At 41.0% G+C, this 22125-nt stretch overlaps 1 protein-coding gene across 1 annotated transcript; it reads right to left on the reverse strand.

The window, feature by feature from the left end:
- Positions 1-1717: 1717 nt before the first annotated feature.
- hinfp.L (histone H4 transcription factor L homeolog) lies at positions 1718-21509 on the reverse strand. The gene is given in 9 exon segments (NM_001092610.1): positions 1718-2434; positions 3783-3907; positions 8254-8392; positions 9098-9218; positions 10689-10766; positions 17340-17492; positions 17608-17719; positions 17867-18090; positions 21188-21509. Coding segments are annotated over 9 exon segments (1335 nt in total). The 5' UTR covers positions 21351-21509; the 3' UTR covers positions 1718-2214.
- Positions 21510-22125: the final 616 nt, after the last annotated feature.

The following is a 22125-nucleotide window of genomic DNA, read 5'->3' on the forward strand; positions in this document are numbered from 1 at the left end:
TATACATTGAACTTATTGCACCAGCCTAAAGTTTCAGCTTCACAATAGCAGCAATGATTCACGATTTCAATCTTGTCACAGGGGGTCACCATCTTGGAAAGTGTCAGTGACACTAACATGTTCAGTGGTCTCTGAGCAGCTGTTGAGAAAATAAGCTTAGAGTTGTTGCAAATCAAGCAGAAAATGAGATTTGTCTGTAATAAAAGCTGATGCTATGGGGTGAATATTAAATGCTGATTGCACTGGTTTCTGTGCTGTCATGTAGTAATTATCTGTATTAATTACTAATCATGCAGAAAAACGGCAAGCACTCCTGGAGCCACTCGTAGGTAAAAACAGCTTTTATTCAGTCGGTTAAAACATGGAATCCGACTGAATAAAAGCTGTTTTTACCTACGAGTGGCTCCAGGAGTGCTTGCCGTTTTTCTGCATATTAACTCACTCACCCCAGCTACGGGTTCGGGGCGATCCACCCGGGCCACCCTGCACGTTCGGTAAGTGCTTTTTCCATATTAAGCCGTGATTGAGTCAATTGCGGGATTGAATTCATGTGCAGGACCCGGGGTTCTTTATACACCTGGGTCAAAAGAGTTTAAGGGTGAGCTCAAATGAGTTAAAAGATTGTTCTCACCTTCCTTTGAATCTTCATTCAATGCACATTTAGAGAACTTTTTGTTCCTTTCTTTTTCCCGTTTTCAATAATTAGAAATAGCACTACCTGAGCTGATAAAAATTTCTTTTTCTGTATTAATTACTAATCAGCCTTATATTGTGACATTTATATTCTATGTGTGCTGTATATTTTGAGTCGGTCCCCAAGCTCAGTAAGTGACAGCAGCAAAGAGCATGTGCAGTGAATCAGCAGAAAAGAAGATGGGGAGCTACTTGGGCATCTTTGGAGACACAGATCTTCCCTGCTAAAGGGCTGTGGTTGCCTTCGGCTGGTACATAACCCCAAAACATAATCTACAACATTTCTAGCCGACTTCTTTAGTTTAAAGGGATACGGTCATGGGTTAAAACATTTTTTTCAAAATGAATCCGTTAATAGTGCTGCTCCATCGGAATTCTGCACTGAAATCCATTTCTCAAAAGAGCAAAGAGATTTTTTTAAATATTCAATTTTGAAATCTGGCATGGGGCTAGACATATTGTCAATTTCCCAGCTGCCCCAAGTCATGTGACTTGTGCTCTGATAAACTTCAATCACTCTTTACTGCTGTACTGCAAGTTGGAGTGATATCACCCCCTCCCTTTCCCCCCCCCCAGCAGCCAAACAAAAGAACAATGGGAAGGTAACCAGATAGCAGCTACCTAACACAAGATAACAGCTGCCTGGTAGATCTAAGAACACTCAATAGTAAAAACCCATGTCCCACTGAGACTCCTTCAGTTACATTGAGAAGGAAAAACAGCAGCCTGCCAGAAAGCATTTCTCTCCTAAAGTGCAGGCACAAGTCACATGACCAGGGGCAGCCTGGAAATTGACAAAATGTCTAGCCCCATGTCAGATTTCAAAATTAAATATAAAAAAATCTTTGCTCTTTTGAGAAATGGATTTCAGTGCAGAATTCTGCTGGCGTAGCACTATTAACTGATTCATTTTGAAAAAAACATGTTTTCCGATGACAGGACTCCTTTAACATTCGTTGTCCTTTAAGCCCTAATTCATTCTCAAGGATAATTTCAATTAAAGCAGCAATAAGTAAAAGTTAAATCAACTTGAAATATTTATTTTGGAACAGGCAACGATGAATGGTAGATACTAAATCTGGAGAGAAAGGAGTCATGAGAGGATCTTTTCCAGAATAAAGACGGTGTAGAAAGCATCTTCTGAGCAGCAGGGACAAGGCTGTCTGTCTTATCCTTCCATAGCAATGAGAACTGAGGGACAATCCAGTAGGGAAGCACAAGATGAAACTTAGAAAAGTGAAGTAGGTTTTCAAACATACATAAACCCAAGACTTGCTGGAATGAAAATGCATGTTTTGGGTCTTTTATTATAAGATTATCGGCTAGTAAGGAGTTTTCTCATTCTGTGTCACAGATGTCAGAGATTTTGCTCTGAAAAAACACGAATGAGCCTCCACTCATAAAAAACAAAACACACAAAAAACTTGTGCAATGTTGAGCACCTTGAGCGGCAAACTTGTTTCTAAAGTCCAAATCACTCTCACATTGCAAAGGAGTTTTATCCAAAATAATGTGATCCCATCACTCTGAAAGTAAAGCACAATCTTTCTCAGTCACAGCTCTCTCATAAACTCCTTCATCAGACTCTAAGCTCTCGCCTGTACTCAGCACCAAACAAGTGGTGGTTGCATCCATTGGAGCACCCTGCCTCTCACGTTCCTTCATAAGCTGCTCAGTAAGTTCTACGCTTTCATATCGCACCAGCTGCAAGCGCAGGAAGCCATCATCATGCTCCTTGTACCTGTGAGGAAAGGCAAAGGAAAAATTATAATGCATTATGGTAGGTATATCTGCAAGGAGATGTCTTCAAATTTATTTCAACATGTCTATTTTTGTTATACAAAATATAAAATGGACTAAAACCTAAAATATTATCAAGAGTGAGCCTATTAAAAAAAATTTATGAATGCATCACCAGACTGCTTTTTTAATGGCAAAACATGTAAATGTCCTTGATATAAAAATCATAACAATCATACTACTGTACTAAGAGGTGTCCAGACCTTTGGCAAACTTTAAACCTTATCCAAAAATATAATCCAAGTCAATTCTCTCAAAGTTAAAAAATCACTCTTTATTTAGCATAAATATTAAAAAGTAGGCATACAGACCTGCCTACTTTTTAATATTTATGCTAAATAAAGAGTGATTTTTTAACTTTGAGAGAATTGACTTGGAATATATTTTTGGATTTGGGTGCCGTTTGGAGTTGGGGGCTATATTCCAGCATTTTTTGGCCCTTATTTGATAGGCCTGTGTAGACTGCAGCAGCTAAATAAGAAGTGTTTTTAAACTTTAAACCTTTACATAACTGCATTCATAAGTAATATCCCTACATCATATTTGCACAAACTTCAATTTCTTTCATGTAGTTTGTACCTAAGAAACCAATCCTGTGTGTGCTAAATAATCTAAATTATATTTAAATTATAATAGCTGTTGTTAGAGTCCTAATAGAGCCCGCATTCCGGTTGGGAATAACAGTAGTTTTTTTTTATTAAAAAAAGCCTCGCCAGCTATAGGCTACCTGCACCAGGAAGGAGCTCCCGGTGTGAGCAGCCATGTCCGGTCACTTGTATGCGCATAATGAAAAGATACCCAGAAATGCTCATTATGCGCATGCGCGTGACGTCACATGCTTGTTGTGCGCATGCGAGTGACACAACATGGCTGCTCCCTCCCGGTGCAGGTAGCCTAGCGCTGGCGGGGGGCATTTACTACTACTGTTATCCCCAACCAGAATTCGGGGTCTATTAGTATGCACCTTTGGTTGGGGATAACATTGTTACCCAACAGGTGCCCTTTATTTCTCCCCAAGTTAAATTGTCTCATAATCCTATTTTTGGCAATCAGTGTGAAATACTGCTTGCTAAAAACCATGCAACAAAGAGTGCAAATCCTCAGAATGTATAGATTAGTGTCTGATAATTCAATGAAGCCGCTTAAAACATTCAAAACCACCACGCTGTGTGGGCTACTTGACCAAAGTTATTACTTAGTGTCAAGAAAAATATACACTACATATAAATGGGCACCAATCTATTTGTTAGAAGTTAGAAAGCATACAACTTTTCCCTGTTAGTAAGTACCTGAAACGTGGATGCCCTGAGGGCCACTTAAACTGGTGTTGCTTGCGTAGATGAACTGTAAGGTTGTTTCCACGAGTGAAGCATTTCTCACAAACATGGCATTTGTATCTGGGCTCACAATCCCCCTAAAAAATCAGAGGCTATATATCAAAAACTTTGAGCAAAAATCATTTAGGTATAAGATAGGTATGCTCTGAGTAATTTATGTGTTTTGACAAATACTGAATCCTCAATAACCATTCTGGTCAAAAACTGAAAAATAAATAACTGCATCATGGGTGGTTAAATTTTTGTTTGGTGAGGTTAATTGACTTATTTGTGTGGTATAGCATCAGACTTTGTGTCTTTAATATAAATGGTGAGTTCTGACATTAGAATGCACTGTTTATAAGGTTATTATTCACGGTTATTATTCACAGTCTTATAAGACTTGTCCTTTGTAGAATATATATATCTGAAGAGCAGCACTCACCCCTAGAAAAAGGTAAAAAAAGCTCAGGTGCTGCCGCATAAAGAACACGGAGAATTAATGGGACTTAATTTATGTGCAAAACGTACACCATTAACATTATGCACATAAATTGAGCCCCATGAATGCTCTGTGTTTTTTATATACAGTTAGGTCCATAAATATTTGGACAGACAATTTTTTTTTTTAATTATGGTTCTGTACATTACCACAATGAATTTTGCCAGGAGTTTATTAAAGCAAAGAAGTGGAATATTATTGAATGGCCAAGTCAGTCACCTGATATGAACCCAATTGAGCAGCATTTCACTTGTTGAAGACTTAACTTCAGACAGAAAGGCCCACAAACAAACAGCAACTGAAAGCCACTGCAGTAAAGGCCTGGCAGAGCATTAAAAAAAGAGGAAACCCAGAATCTGGTGATGTCCATGTGTTCAAGAATTCAGGCTGTCATTGGCAGCAAAGGTTTTTCAACCAAGTATTAGAAATTAACATTTTATTTTCAGTTTTTTTAATTTGTCCAATTACTTCTGAGCCCCTGAAATGAAGTGATTCTGTTGAAAATGTTCCTCACATTTTTATGCAATCTTTTTGTTCAACCCACTTGATTAAAGCTGAAAGTCTGCAGATCAACTGCATCTGAGTTGTTTCATTTAAAATTCATTGTGGTAATGTACAGAAAAAAAACAAAAAATTGTCTGTCCAAATATTTATGGGCCTAACTATATATATATATATATATATATATATATATATATATATATATATATATATATATATATATATTATATATATATATATATATATATATATATATATATATTATATATATATATATATATATATATATATATATATATATATATATATATATATGTCAAATATTCCACCGGCACTCACCCTCAATGTATCAAATCCCGGGTGCTCCTCAGGGGGGAACAAATAGATGCAATCAGGAGCACTCACGGTTGAAGTGATCAAAGTATATCTTTTATTGGAGTGTTACAAACTACCCCACATCAACGGCGTTTCGGTTCTCTCAGAACCGTCGTCAGGATGCACCCAGTGGTCGTCACATGATGTATAAATACAGACATCAACCAATCAGTGGTAAGATATCAATTAAATATTCATGTCAGTGAACAAGCACCTCATTTAAAATGTTAATCAAATTTCAAATACCCATTGAAGACATATAAATAAGTGATAAAATCGTATATAAAATACAAAAGCGTGTTCCTAAAAATTGTCATAACAAAGTGAAGCCTGGTGTACCCACCAAACGTAATACATGCAAGTGTATATATTAAAAAAAACTTTTTAATAGGCTGGGTTGTTATGGATGCCATGGAGGAATAGCCACTATCTGGGATCAAAATTTACCAACAGGTGAGCACTTAGAAAAAACAATAGTGTCGGTAAAAACTTTGTTACCAACAATTCTACATGCGAAGCCCAGCCAACCTACCGATATCGATTCACCTTAAGGTATAGATCATCTCAAAAACAAGTTATCAGTCAGGTTTGTTTTGTATCTATCTTTCTGCTGCATGCAAGCTGCCACAAATCAAAATATATAACGAACATTTTCTTTAGTCTAAATTTATAATGATTATTTAGCCTGACATTTTGCTTGGATAGGCCCATTCCTGAGGTCATCCCCACAACCCAGTTTCTAATTCAACATTACGAATATTAAAACAATTTTCAAAACAATTTTCAAGGAATTGTGACAAAATATCACCATTAGCATTACATCAAACCCTTGTAGAGCCCTCTATTATCTCTGACCCCTCTAGAGTCAGAGGAAAAAGTGAAAGCTAAAGATTAAAAGTTTAACAAAAGTAACAAAAATAACAAAAAAATAACAAAAAATTTACTAATAGACTCATATAAAACTAATACGATCTATATGAAGGATGAACAAACATATCGTCTGGATAAAGCGTATCATCTAAATAAAGCAAGCCAGTGAATACATCTCATTGAGGCCCCTCGGGGCTACTGTGTCTAGTGTCCGAATCCACTTGGCCTCTTTTTGCAGTAATATTCTCCCCCTGTCACCTCCACGTTAAGTGGAGGGACATGGTCTATTAATACACATTTAATGGAGGGGAGTGAGTGTCTAAAGTTTGCACAATGTCTGGCAAGTGGAGTGTCTGCTCTCCCTAAGGTCAGAGCAGTGCGTATAGTATGTATGTAGTATGAATAATCATAGATCTACTATACGCACTGCTCTGACCTTAGGGAGAGCAGACACTCCACTTGCCAGACATTGTGCAAACTTTAGACACTCACTCCCTCCATTAAATGTGTATTAATAGACCATGTCCCTCCACTTAAACGTGGAGGTGACAGGGGGAGAATATTACTGCAAAAAGAGGCCAAGTGGATTCGGACACTAGACACAGTAGCCCCGAGGGGCCTCAATGAGATGTATTCACTGGCTTGCTTTATTTAGATGATACGCTTTATCCAGACGATATGTTTGTTCATCCTTCATATAGATCGTATTAGTTTTATATGAGTCTATTAGTAAATTTTTTGTTATTTTTTTGTTATTTTTGTTACTTTTGTTAAACTTTTTAATCTTTAGCTTTCACTTTTCCTCTGACTCTAGAGGGGTCAGAGATAATAGAGGGCTCTACAAGGGTTTGATGTAATGCTAATGGTGATATTTTGTCACAATTCCTTGAAAATTGGTTTGAAAATTGTTTTAATATTCGTAATGTTGAATTAGAAACTGGGTTGTGGGGATGACCTCAGGAATGGGCCTATCCAAGCAAAATGTCAGGCTAAATAATCATTATAAATTTAGACTAAAGAAAATGTTCGTTATATATTTTGATTTGTGGCAGCTTGCATGCAGCAGAAAGATAGATACAAACAAACCTGACTGATAACTTGTTTTTGAGATGATCTATACCTTAAGGTGAATCGATATCGGTAGGTTGGCTGGGCTTCGCATGTAGAATTGTTTGGTAACAAAGTTTTTACCGACACTATTGTTTTTTCTAAGTGCTCACCTGTTGGTAAATTTTGATCCCAGATAGTGGCTATTCCTCCATGGCATCCATAACAACCCAGCCTATTAAAAAGTTTTTTAATATATACACTTGCATGTATTACGTTTGGTGGGTACACCAGGCTTCACTTTGTTATGACAATTTTTTAGGAACACGCTTTTGTATTTTATATACGATTTTATCACTTATTTATATGTCTTCAATGGGTATTTGAAATTTGATTAACATTTAAATGAGGTGCTTGTTCACTGACATGAATATTTAATTGATATCTTACACTGATTGGTTGATGTCTGTATTTATACATCATGTGACGACCACTGGGTGCATCCTGACGACGGTTCTGAGAGAACCGAAACGCGTTGATGTGGGGTAGTTTGTAACACTCCAATAAAGATATACTTTGATCACTTCAACCGTGAGTGCTCCTGATTGCATCTATATATATATATATATATATATATATATATATATATATATATATATATATAATATATATTTTTTTTTTTTTACATAAGACAGATTGTTCTGGAAAAATGTGTCATTGTACTGAAAAGGGCGTAGTATTACAGGTGTTTAAACCTATATATCTTTCAATCCACTACTTAATCTATTTTGAAAAACATAGGGATTTGCTTAAATTTTGATGCACAGACAGTGACATAAGAGGCACACATGTGGATCCTCGTAATTTGATTTGAAAAAAAAAAAAAAAAAGTTGTTTTTTTAAGGTACAAATTAGCATGATTATTATATAGTATAGTACTAGCACTTTCTGCTATATATTAATGATGATTATGGGCCTATGGCCACTGCAGAAGGAAGAACCATACTGATATATATATATATATATATATATATATATATATATATATATATATATATATATATATATTATATATATATATATATATATATATATATATATATATATATATATATATATATATATATATATGATAGTGGGATCTCTCACCTCATGAAACTTTTTGTGATGAGCCTTAATGGAAGACATAGAGCGAGCAGTGAAGGTGCACTCCTCATAGTCACAGCAGTATGCTGGCATCTTGCTGTGTGTGTCTTGGTGTCGCCTTAAATCCACAAGATTCTTACAGCTTATTAAAGACACATGATGGTCATATGTGATGGTCATATGTGAAAAAGCAATAAGCAAAAGCAAGGATGATAGAAAAAAAGAAAGGAGAATTAGAACAAATATATCATTGTTAATACAGTGCAGTATTTAGGGAATGAAAACTAAGATACAGAGAAAGAACAGTCAGCTGCTCAAAAACAAGATTTGTTTTGGGACAAAAATATCACACATAATATTAGGTGGTATAATAATGATGCACAGTTCATTTTAATTACAGACATCAATGAAGATGTACTGTACAAAGACACTTGAGATATTGCTCTGGATTTAGAGTGTTGGGTAGGAAATATAGAGATCCTGATTAATTCAAAAACAGTCAGGGTATTCTTCCAACTGATGCAAAGCTATAGGCTAGGGCCACATGGGGGCTGAAATCAGCTGGCTCATTTCAGCCCTACCCCAGGCAATAGCCTACTCTCTCTTCCGAAATGAAAAAGCTTTGGCGCAAAATGCAGAAAATCACGGTTCTTTGATGAAATCCGCCACAGTCTGTTCATGCCGAAGCCAATTCAATGTGAAAAAAAGAAAGAGCAGGCTACTGCCCTCTGTTCTGCATTTGAATTGGCTAAGACGTAAACAGATGAAATCAGTCAGCCTTTCAGCACAAGTACCGGTACTCACCCACCAAAAAACAATTGCATAAAATGTACCTGTGAATACTGACCTGTATTCGCAATGCTGGCACTTAAATGGACGTTCATCACTGTGCCGGAAGCGGATGTGTGATCGCAGGCTGGAGGGAAGTGGGCAGGTCATGTCACACAACGGACACTTGTAATGATTCACTGTTAGAAAGATTTTTAATTACTTTCTATGGGGATTGAGATCATGATTAATCTATATTCATTAATGGTTTGAAATACAATTTTCCCTTTAAATATGAAATACACACAAAAAGCTACACCTGCAAAGAGAAACTACATTTTATTATAAAACGATACTAAGATGTCTTCATATACATGGAGGGTTTGTAAGGAATACAGCCTAAAATACAAAATACTGGGGACCCAAATCTTTAAACCAATACTGCCCTTTTCTGAGGCCATAGGTACCCCCACCCAAGGAACTAAATATTAGATTTGTTTTTAACAATTCTTTTGTTGAGCACAACAAGAAGCTATTGTACAGCATTATATTTACACAATGTATAAAATGCTTAAAGGGGTTGTTCACCTTCCAAACACTTTTTCAGTTCAGTTGTTTTCAGATTGTTCCCCAGAAGTAAAGACTTTTTTCAATTACTTTCCATTATTTATTTTTCCAAAATCTAAGTTTAAAGTTGAATGTTCATCTCTGGTGTTTCAGTCTGGCACCTCAGTAATTCAGGTGCAGATTCTAATCTGTTACAATTTTGCAACATTTAGTTGATACATTAATCAGGAGGTTCTCTGGAATATTAGCAACTATTGTATAAATACTAACAGCTGCCTGTAATGAAACCCAGGGATTCTGCTCAGCAAGGACAAAGATAAGAAATGTATCAACTAAATATATTTAGAACAGTTTACAGGGTCAGCGACCCCCCCCCCCCAGAGCTTCTTTAAAAGGTGAAAAATCACACTTTACATTCAATATTAGAAAACTGGTGACACATAGTAAAATAGAAAGTCATTGGAAAAAGTCGTTATTTCTGGTGATCTATCTGAACACAACTAGTGGTTTGAAGGTAACCACCCCTTTAATTATACAATAAAGTTAAAACCTTAAATTGAACACAGTGTCTTGAGATATTCTTGGGTATTCCCCATTCCAGAAGAAAGATAGCATGTGGGATTTAAGTTTGTTGAAGGTTGATTTCGGAATAACTGTAGGGGTTTGTCTAAATATGTATGTTAAGTTAGGCATAATTACCATTTTAAAAAGATTCACACGTTAATGTAAGGGAACAATAGCCCTAAGTCTCAGTTCTATTCTATAAATATCTGAGAATGGAGGTTTTCCATTATATATATATACACTTCCTTTATATATATATATATATATATATATATATATATATATATATATATATATATATATATATATATATATATATATACACACACACATATATACACACATATATATAATATATATATATATATATACATATACATATATATATATATATAAATAAAGGAAGTGGTCACAGGTCACATTATTCTTAGAATATATGCCATATCTACACATACCCAAAAAAAACACTTGGAAAATATATAGCTACAAGCCATTTTATCAAAAGATGAATTGTTAAACAGTATTTTTGGAATACTTACCATGATTTCTCATGTGGTCCCGTAGAAGTCGCTCTGTTGCAAATCTCTTTGAGCAGTGAGAGCACTGGAAACGATGTTCTATATTTGTAACGGGAGAATAAGCATTATATAAGACAGAAGCCCTTGACCTACAACTGTAAGATATTACAGTGCCCTAAATCTAAGAGCTGTTTTTGCCCTATATGGGCTTTTCATCATAGGTGTCCATGATGGGGATGCCTGCCTGGATTTTCCCCTCAAACAGGGCAAAGGCAAGTGTGCCAGGTCCTCAGAACAGCATGTATCTTAAAAAAATATAGAAATTTTTTCATACTCACCGTAATTTCTATTTCCAAGTCACTTCCATGGCAGCATTCACCAACATGGGTTAATCCCGCCTATCAGGTCACTGGACAGGAAAGTGTTAACGATCGGTTTAAATACCTTGCTCCTCCCAGCAATACTCGTCTAGTAACAAGCTCCAGAAGAAGGGAGGGAAGTTGGTGAATGCTGCCATGGAAGTGACTTGGAAATAGAAATTACGGTGAGTATGAAAAAATTTCTATATTTCCCAAGTCACCCATGGCAGACAATTCACCAACATGGGATTTCCCCAAGCTTTAAGAAGGGAGGGACCACTATTGATCAACAAAAAAACTTTTATTTAGAATGAACAACAGATTGCAAAATCTTTCTTCCAAACTTTGCATCTTGAGACAACATCACATTCAGTCTATAATGACGAATGAAGGTACAGGAAGACGTCCACCTAGCAGCCTTACAGATGAGGTCTGGCGGGGCCTTGGCTTCCGCCGCCCAGGAAGTAGCCATGGCTCTTGTAGAATGAGCCCTTAGGTCCTTAGGAATCTCATTGCCTGTCAACCGATAAGCTAGAGCAATGCAGGAGACAATCCAGCGGCCAATCGTCGACTTAGCTGGCGCCAAACCCTTTCTAGGGCCCCTCGGAATCAGGAATAACCTGTCAGATTTTCGCCAATGCGAAACGGCCCTCACCAGGTCCAAAGTATGCCATTCTCGCTCCTTGTCAGACTTTGGAGAAGGGCAGAAGGAAGGTAGTGTAACTTCCAAATCGGCATGAAATTGGGAGATTACTTTTGGAAGAAACTCGAAAGATGGTCTCATAATCACTTTGTCCGGATAGACAACTGTGTCTGGCTCTTTTGCTGACAAAGCAGAAATCTCTCCAACCCTGCAAGCTGAGGTAATAGCGACCAGGAACAGGACTTTCAATGTCGCATGCCAGTCCGAGGCCTCCCGCAAAGGCTCAAAAGGTGAAGCCATTAAGGCTCGTAAGACGATCGTAAGGTCCCAAGGTGGAACTCTGGATTTCTTGAAAGGGCACACTCTTCTCATTGCGTTGAAGAACCGGTTAACCAGAGGCTCCTCCGCCCAGGAATGGCCACACAACGCAGATAATGCGGAAACTTGACCTTGCAGAGTGCTTGTGCTAAGTTTCCTCTGGAAACCCACAAACAGGAACTGAACCACCTGTTGGACAGTAGGATCTTTTGGGTCAAACTTGTGTTGTACTGCAAATTCTGCGAAGCACTTCCAGACCCTGTAATATTGAGCCGAGGTAGAAGCCCTCCGAGCCTTCAACAAGAAATTCACCAGATCGTCCTGGAAACCATATTCTGCTAGCCTCTGCCTTTCAATTTCCATGCCGTCAGTGACAGGGAATCCACTCCCTCGTAGACCACTGGGCCCTGGGATAACAAATCCGGCTGAAGAGGCAGTCTCAGAGGTGGCTCTACTGCCAAACTCTGCAGGAGCGGAAACCAAGGGCGTCTCGGCCAATACGGAATTATGGCTATGACTAAGGCTTTTTCGGCATCCACCTTTTTCAACACCCTCCAAATCATTGGAAAGGGAGGAAAGACATAACCAAATATCCTGCTCCAATCCTGGAGGAGTGCATCCACTGCTTCTGCCAGAGGACATGGTGCCCTGGAAAAGAACCTGCTGCACTTGTGATTTTTGTCTGTGGCCATAAGATCGATTTCTGGCCTTCCGAACCTTTGTACTACGCCTTGAAAGGTTAGCAGACATAAACTCCATTCTCCTGGTTGCAAGGTGTTGCGACTGAGAAAGTCTGCCTCCGTATTCTGACTGCCTGGAATATGTAAAGCTGTCAGCCCTTCTAGATTTTCCTCTGCCCACGTCATTATTGGGGCTAGTTCTTTTAGCAGTCGGGCGCTTCTGGTGCCGCCTTGCTTCTGCACATAAGACACCGTTGTAACATTGTCTGACTGAATCTTTACCCAGGCATGTAAAATTTTTCCTGAAAAGGCCCGCAACGCCTCTTTCACGGCCCGTAGTTCCAGAATGTTTGAGGAGACACCCTGCAGGTTCCAATGACCTTGAACACTGCGGCCTTCCAGTACTGCACCCCAGCCTCTCTCTGAAGCGTCTGTCGTGATCACCACATACGGGGGTTTGCAAGGACCATCCCCTGAGACAAGTTTCCTACAACCAGCCACCAACTTAAACTGTCTTTGGCGTTCTCTGAAACTACAATCCGTGAATTTAGTTTCAACTGTCTTGAAGTATTTTCCCTCAGGAAGAATTGTTGGAGAGGCCTCATGTGCCACCTGGCCCACTTCACCATCTGGATCGTAGATGCCATGAGACCTAGGACCGACATGCATGACCTTACTGAGACTCTTTGTTGTTCCTTGAACTGTCTTATTTGTCTCAATATATGCTGTATCTTTTCTTGAGGAAGTGAAACTATTCCTTCCTGCGTATCCAGGTGTGCACCCAAGAAGACCATCCTTTGTGATGGAAGTAGGTTGCTCTTCTCCCAATTTATTATCCAACCGAACTGTTGGAGTACCAGGATTGTTCTGTCCCTGAATTTCAGAGCTTCTTCTCTTGATGAAGCCACCAACAGAATGTCGTCTAGGTAATGAAATATAGGCACACCTTCTACTCTTAGAAAAGCCACGACCGTGACCAGGACCTTCGTGAATGTTCTTGGGGACGTTGAGAGGCCAAAGGGAAGGCAGGTAAACTGGACATGTTGACCTCTGAAGGCAAACCGAAGATACTTCCGATGTGTCTTGTGCACTGGTACATGGAAATATGCGTCCTTCAAGTCCAGATTTATTAGCCATGACTGTGGCGGAACTGCTTGTAGGATGGACGTCAGTGACTCCATTTTGAAGCGCCTGCAGTTGACAAATTGATTCAGAGGGCGTAAATCCAGTACCGGTCTGAATGCCCCCGAGGCTTTCCGGACTAGAAAGAGCTTCGAATAGAAACCTAAGCCCTGTTGGGACTTCGGAACCCATTCCACTGCCCCCGAGTTCAGGAGTTGATCTACATACTCCTGTAACACTTGGCCCGAACCTGGTATCTGCGGAACTGAAGACATCTTGAACACATTGCGAGACGGCAACCTGTGGAATTCCAACCGATATCCTTCCTGAATCACCCTCAGGACCCATTGGTCTCTGATTTTTGAGGCCCAGACCGCATAAAAGAATGTTAGACGTGCCCCCACTCTGCTGGTCTGAGCCGGCCTGATCTCATTGCTTCTTCTCTGTATGGCTTGAGCTGAAAGTAGAACTTCTCTTATTGGGAGGCCTACTTTCCCCCCTTGTGGGCTTCCAATTCGTCTGTCTTCCGGCAGTCCTTCCATATCTAGGCTGTCTTGAACCTCGAAAGGACCTGTTAATGGGGGAACTAGGCCTACCCCCTTGACGTCTGAATCTCTTTTCCTGCGGCAAAAATACACTCTTGCCCCCGGAAGCCTTCTTAATGATGGAATCGAGTTTCTCGCCGAAGAGCATCTCCCCCTCAAATGGCAACTGACATAAGTTCACCTTAGAGGCTGAATCCGCCAGCCACGGCTTCAGCCACAAAGCCCTTCTTGAGGACACCGAAGTGCCATAGTTCTTGAAGCTAGATGTACCAGATCTAGAGAGGTATCTGTCATGAAATCCACCGCTAGCTTCAATTCGGACAACATTTCACGTAACCCTGATCTTTTGACATTAGACGAAATGGCATCTTCCAGGTTATTTAACCACACCTTCATAGCTCTTGATGTGGAGGTCATAGCTACTGCCGGTCTACAAGTTGCTCCTGCTGCTATAAACGTCTTCTTGAGATTCGTTTCGATCCGTTTCTCCATTGGATCACGGAAAGCTGCTGCATCATCCACTGGCAGCGTCGTCTTTCTTGCCAACCTTACCACTGCAGCATCGACTTTAGGCGGATTGTCCCACAATTTAGAGAAAGACTCCTCCACCGGATACTTTTTTGCAAACTTCCCCTGGACAACAAACTTTTTCTCTGTTCTCTTCCACTCAGAGCTGATGATTTCCTTAATTGAATCATGTACCGGGAAAGTCACCTGTCTTTTCCTGACCGATGGGAAGAACTTATCTGCTGAACTAGACTTAGGTAGCTCTTCCGAAAGACACAGCGTCTTCCTTACTGCCTTTACCAGATTCTCTATCGCTGTAGGGTCAAATGTAATTTCTTCCTCAGAAAACACTTCTCCTTCCTCTGAGAGTTCAGAATGTGCCTCCCCAGGAGAATACAATTCCTCATCTGACACATCCGATAGAGACTCATATGGCAAATCTCTGACCCTCTTAGCTTTCCTCTGTACCCCAGAGGTAGAAGCAGTAGCCTCTTGCATGCCTTGTACCACAGCTTGCTTGATGATGGAGACCAGAGCATCCAATTGTGGGGCTCCTGAAGGCTGAGGGTCTGCAGACGCTACTGGGTCCGTAGCTGAAGCCGCTTTCCTTGAAAGAGTAGGCTCCCCTTTCTGCAATTCAGTTGACACATGTAGGCTGAAATGGAAAAGACAACCATCAGCCACTAATTATCGTTCTCTCTCATTACATCCATATAACCACAGCCAGCTTACCTAGGACCTTTGGGCTGAGATCCTTTTCCAGAGCCAGGCTGATCCATAGTAACAATCTGTAGCAGAGTGAACAAACGCTCCCCAACTTCCAGCGAAGTGTACTATCATATCCAGCCAAAACGCCAGCCTTGCACATACTGCCAGCGTCTTCTTATTGCGTCACTTCCTGACGCCGTTTTCCCGCGCGTCAGACCGATCGCGCGTCACTTCCGGGCGCGCGTCCTTCGCGTGCGCCAATCCCGGCGCGCGTCCACTTCCGGACGCGCGTCCCCTTTGGGCGCGCGTCTTCCGCGTGCGTCACTTCCGGCGCACGTCACTCCGTTCGTCAATTCAGGCGCGCGTCTTCCACGCGCCTCCGCGTCCGCACTCGACGCGCGTCCGCGTCAGTATTGGCGCGTGTGCTCTCCATATGGAACAAACAATTTACACAGCCTCGAATCCACATGAAACGGCTGATCCTCTGGACTGCTTCATCCTCCTCTCCACCCTAGGAGGGAATTCCTACTGCAGCTCCAGCACACAACCCTGCCCAACGGGTTCTTCTCACCACAACCCATATAGGGTGCACTTGGAGGCATCAGAGGGGAGAGAGAGAGAGACCCACTCTGGTATGGTAAGCTTTTAGCAGCCTTTAGCAATCTGTAGCAGCCTGTAATGGCTTGTAGCAGCCTGTCGTGACCTGGACAGGAAAAAAGACGAGTATTGCTGGGAGGAGCAAGGTATTTAAACCGATCGTTAACACTTTCCTGTCCAGTGACCTGATAGGCGGGATTAACCCATGTTGGTGAATTGTCTGCCATGGGTGACTTGGGAAAACTGCTTCCACCAAAAGAGGGGCACACCCTGGCTGGGGGGAAAACAATACAATACTTGAATGTCCCTGCAAGTTACAATATATAGGAAGGACAGGCAGAACCCTTAAAACTAGAATAAGGGAACATATCAATAATATTAAAAAAGGTGTTTTAACACACAGCGTATCGGCCCATTTTAAGTCCCATCACGATTCAGATCCCTCGCTTTTAACTTTTGTTGGAATAAAGCAAAAAAAAGCCCATTGGCGGGGAAGTGACATTATTAATTTAATATCCAAGGAAGAAACTTTTTGGATCCATAAGCTAAAAACACTCACACCTAAAGGGTTAAACATTGAAATCGATCTTAAATGTTTTTTAAACGAATAATGTGTTTTTTTAAAAAAAGCTTCATTTCCTTTTAGGGCTCTTACACATGAGCGTTCTGACCTGCGCTCCCCTGCGTTCCGTTAAGGTTCCGACTAAGGGTAGGACTTCATGATGCGAGAGAAGCCAACAAGTCGCTGCGTTTTCATCCGACAGTCAGATGTAGTTCTTACCTGCGATTTCTCCTTCCCTTCCTTTTTCTGTCAGCTCCTCTCGCATCGTGAAGTCCTACCCTAATGAGGAGAGTCTCAGCTGTGACGTTATATACATTTGCATAATCAGAGAACCAAGAGACTCACTTGTAATGCACATGCATGTGACCAAATATGGCTGTATTTTACGCTTTATATTAGTTCCACAGCTGGGACTGGGGCTATGTCTGTGACATAATATAAATTGGCATGGGCATGTCCAAGCTCTGGTGACATAAGCCCACTTTCACTGCATACAATAATTGAATGACTCTTAAATAAGGTTGTCAAATAGTTAAAAGACAGAATTGTAGTGGTTTCAGCCCAACCATAATATTTAATGTAACACCACATTGAAACTTTGCAGCTCTATAGCCATTGCTGTGACACATACCTTCTAATGAGGTTTGCCTTCTAAGATGGTCATAAAATTTTGTGTTGTTGGCAAACATTCCACCACAGTTGGGACAGGAAACCACCTTCTCCTGTGTATGGCTACGCAGATGCTCACGCAACTTCCATCGACTTTTACAGGAAAGATCACATTCTGGTAACAGACAAACAAAAGGGCATTGGAGACATTTAACTAAAAAGACCCAAATCATACATGAAAGTTGAAAATGATGCTAAAAGAATGTAAAACTAGCTTGCTTTATTCTCACCTTTCCAGCCACAGAGTAACACTCGGTTTTCTTTCCCGGCCACCTCATATTCAGCACTAAGACCATGTGTGTCGACATGTCTGTAATACCACTCTGCATTGTCATAGGAGGTCTACAATACAGCCACAAACACAAAGGTATTATTTCTGCAAGTATAACTAACAATTTGGTAACTTTTATAAGCTTGATGTATCTCTGTCTGTATGTTATTTAAGCACACCCATAAAAATTATCCCTTGAATATTGAACAGATCCTTACCTCACACTGGTCCCACAAACAAATGAAGCCATCTTGTAGTTCTGGAATGACGTTGCAAGTTTGAGTGTCCAGTTGACAGGGGATGAGGTCAGGTTGACTCTGAAGGGCCTGTAGGCCATACTGTTTCAGTCTGGTGTGGTAGCAATGAAAGTAAACATGTCGTACAAAATCTGCTCTGTCTGGTGAGAAGAATCCACATCCTAGCCAAAGGCAACAGTATTCATCTAAAGGAAAGCAATATGGCATGAGAATTAACAGAAAAGCACATCCCAGTTTGACAGAATAGAGAAATGCAGTAAGGCATACAGTAAAACCCTCATAAAAACAATGTGTAATTTAAAGGAAAACTTAAAATCAGGGCATTTAAAACGGAGGTTTCACTGTATATGAGTTTAGAGCAGTGTGTAACATGCACAGTGTGAAGGACAGCAATCCAAAAAGTGTCTATTTTAAACCTACCAGTGATCGTTGGTATGCAAATACACATAAAAGGTCAAAACAGAGGGGGAGGGGGTGCCCCAGATGGTGTACTGACTGATCACAACTCACTGTAGCTCCATGAACCGCTAGTGCTCCTGACAATCATCCTTTCAACCAGGCCGTAAAAACTCCCTGGGACCTTCATACTTTATCCAAACCCCACCATGGGCAAAAATACCCATAGAGCGAGGTTGGATAGTGCCACCAAACTCAAGCGCTTCACTTACACCAGTCAAGGGCCGTCACCTGCCTCTCCTCCAGATTCACCACCATCTTCTGTTCCTTTCCCGCAGTCAGACACAGACGAAAGAGAGCCATTGTTAAGCGATCTGCTCGATGCAATCCTGGAGAGCCGTGCCACAACCACAGCCCAGTTAGAGGAGATCAAAATCGATCTTTCCCTGCTTTGCCATGATGTGCAGAACATCAGAGAGAGAGTACTAGAGCGCAGAGTCTTTACACTGGAAGACACAACATCTCCTCAGCCACAGCACATCCAAACATTACAGCAACAGCTGAAAGCATCACAGAAGAAAGCAGATGACTTGGAGAACAGACTAAGGAGAAAAATGTGCGTATAGTGGGTCTCCCTGAAAAATCTGAGCCTCAGGTGCTTATTGAATCTTGGTTGAAGGAGACTTTGGGCCCAGACACCTTCTCAAAATTATTTGTGGTAGAAAGAGCCCATAGAGTGCCATCCAGACCATTGCCTCCAGGCACCCCTCAGGGTCCATTCCTCCTCCATATACTCAACTTTAGGGACAGAGATGCGGCCCTGCAAGCAGCCAGACCATTTTAAATAAAGAGGCAACAATATCACTTTACCCGGATTACTCTAACAATCCCAAAGCAAAGAGGCACCTTTACAGCTGTGAAGAAGCGTGATCTACCCGGCAAAACTGAGAATCCAACATGGCAACCCCTCCCAATTCTTCACCTATCCAGTCGAAAGCAGAAGACTGGCTAAACCGCACAATCCACAGGCAGTCATCTGCCAGAGCTTAAGGCAAGTTTACACTTATGCCCCACTAATCTGCACTAGAGTCAAAGGTCAAGCAGGCAGAGCAAACCCAACTACTAACCCTAATCCAGAAACCGTATTACTCTTTGACCAATACCTGTAACTCACTAGAGAGAAGAAACAACTCTTACATGCAAGGCCCTCCTATATCAATCCCAACAAATGACCTGGTAACTCAACAAAGTACACAAAACTGTATGTCACAGGTGTAAGAAAATAACACTGGGTGTGCACAGTACCACAGATACACTTTAAATTATCATGTTGATCTATAGTCATTACTGTACATTGTACCAGGCCATCAATTTTTTTTAACTTATAAGGGGGCCTGACCATCAATAGCTTTTTATAACGTGTGTGGGGGGGGCTACTTTTTTTAGCACTGATCTCTATGTGGTCTTTTAACTGTAGTGTGGAGTGGGCGGGACCTGGGGTAGGGCACAGGGGGCCCTGAAAATTTGGTTGTAAGGGGCCCCGTGATTTCTAATGGCGGCCCTGCTAGCACAGCTGCCATTACCTTAATGAAGGTGCATGGTTATGGAAAATAGAGGGGCTGTAAGCTGCTTGTGGTTGCCAGAGTGAAGGCAAAGTAGTAGTAAAAGACTGGGTAGTGTAAATTGGGGCTTCCAGGCAGCATTCTTGGTGTCCATAACAGACATCTTGCCTTCCTCCATTAACATCAAAACAGACTAGACTATTCCCATCATAAACCTGAGCTTACGACCAGTCAGAAGGAGCCAACCCATTTTGGGATGATAAAGAATAAAGAAATTTGATTGAAAGACCCTTATTTTTTCAGAGGGGTTATTCGTTCAATGCTGCAAGAAAGAATTATGGCAAACCATACAAAAACATAGGCACCAGCAACATAAAAATCCTGTTTGGATGGAAAGAAATGAATCTTTGGTCTGTCACTAGATAAATCCACACCTCCCAAATGTGTTTCAGGCTTGAGTACAAACATGACTGTAGCTTAGATGGATTCTTTGGTGGATGGGCCCATCCTCCAACATAGGACAACTTACAGAAGAACTTTCCTTCAGAAATATTGGGCTTGCTGTCTGAACTGGAAGTACAGAGGCCTTTAATGCTTGCTAGTTCAAATTCTCCTGACCATCTCACAGGTTATAGGCGACAATAACAGAATAAGGGGTCTATTTATCATGCTTTGTAAAAAGCAGAGTGAAGCAGATGCATGTAAGCACTGAACGCATGTGGAATGCAACATGCTGCATCCCACCTGCGTTTGGCTCTTACATGCATAAGTGTGAGTACAGCCCCTTCACAATAATGGAGTGCATTTACTCCTGCGCTCTCCTGCAGCTGAACGGAAGAAAGCGGAATGCAACGGATCGCAGCCAGTGTGCAAGAGCCCTAAAACATTGAGAATACTGCATAGAAATCCAGCCAGTTGCATCTAAGTGATGCAATAACCTTGCCCTGGTGTCATCATTGTGCCCCACCCCCAATGTTATCTGCCCAGTCCCCCACGTTCGTGTTTAGCCATTAGCAAAGGTGGCAACCCTAGATATATTGCCTAATGGAATATGACCAACATGTTCCAAAATCCGCTACGGAAAAAAACAAGCTTTGGTATACATAACTGGCTAGTAGTATGTAAAACAGAGCTTGTGACTTTTGAGACAATGACTACAAAGTAGTGGTCTGACAAGGGTGATTGTGCATTTGTCATTCAGGTCCAGATCAGTGGCAGCAGGCACTTTACCAGATCCCATGATCCTAGATGTGAATGACAGGCACAAAGCAAAGAGACCATAAAGTGGTGTGTGCATGTGCATACTGCAGTAATAGAGGCTCACCTTCACAGTCCACGGCTTCCTCCATTGTCTCATGCTGGTGCTGCCGGAGATGTTCCGAGACATGGGTGCAAAAATCTTCCACCCTGGACGATACGTGAGTGCAAGAGCCCCATTCACACTGTAGTACTAGACTTATATCGCGCTTGGTACTTTTATCTGCCATCCTATGACACACGTGAATAACACTTGCTACTATCACCCTTCCATTCTACAGACGAAATAAGGAAACGACAATATATTGTTGATAAGGTTGTTGTGATGAGGTACACAAATAAGGGAGACGCTTACGTCGCTGCTAGTTCCTATTAGGCCTCCTGTGACGTTACGCACACGTGACATGCGGCGCCTTCTTCAATTTGAATATATAAGAGGAAACTAGAGCGCAGTCCTCAGTGCTTATTAATATACAGTGTGGGGTAGTCGGTAACACAGTCATGCTCCGCTCAGTGAGTGTTTAGGTGCATAGGGGAGTATCAGGGGTTATTTTTATGTCTTGGGTCAAGATTAACTGCAGGAGTTTATTCATATCATGGATTTATATGTCATATCTTCAGCCTCGGTAGTTGCATCGGCCTGGTGCATTTAGTGAGACCATGTGCTGGTCTCAGCTCTGAGGTGTGTGTGTGTGTGTGTGTTTTTTTGTTTGTGTGTGTGTGTGTGTGTGTGTCCCACTGCCCTTAAAGGGATACTGTCATGTATCCCTTTATAGATACATGACAGTATCTTTACTTAGTTTGAGTGAAGGAATAGAATAAAAAAAACTTCGAATTTCGAATGGGCTACTTCGACTACGACTTCAAATCGAATGATTCAAACTAAAAATCGCTCGACTATTCGATAGTCGAAGTTCTGTCTCTTTAAAAGAAAACTTCGACCCCCTAGTTTGCCACCTAAAACCTACCGAAGTCAATGTTAGCCTATGGGGAAGGTCCCCATAT

The sequence above is a fragment of the Xenopus laevis genome, chromosome 7L, assembly GCF_017654675.1.
Source record: "Xenopus laevis strain J_2021 chromosome 7L, Xenopus_laevis_v10.1, whole genome shotgun sequence".
In the NCBI taxonomy this organism is placed as follows: Eukaryota; Metazoa; Chordata; class Amphibia; order Anura; family Pipidae; genus Xenopus; species Xenopus laevis.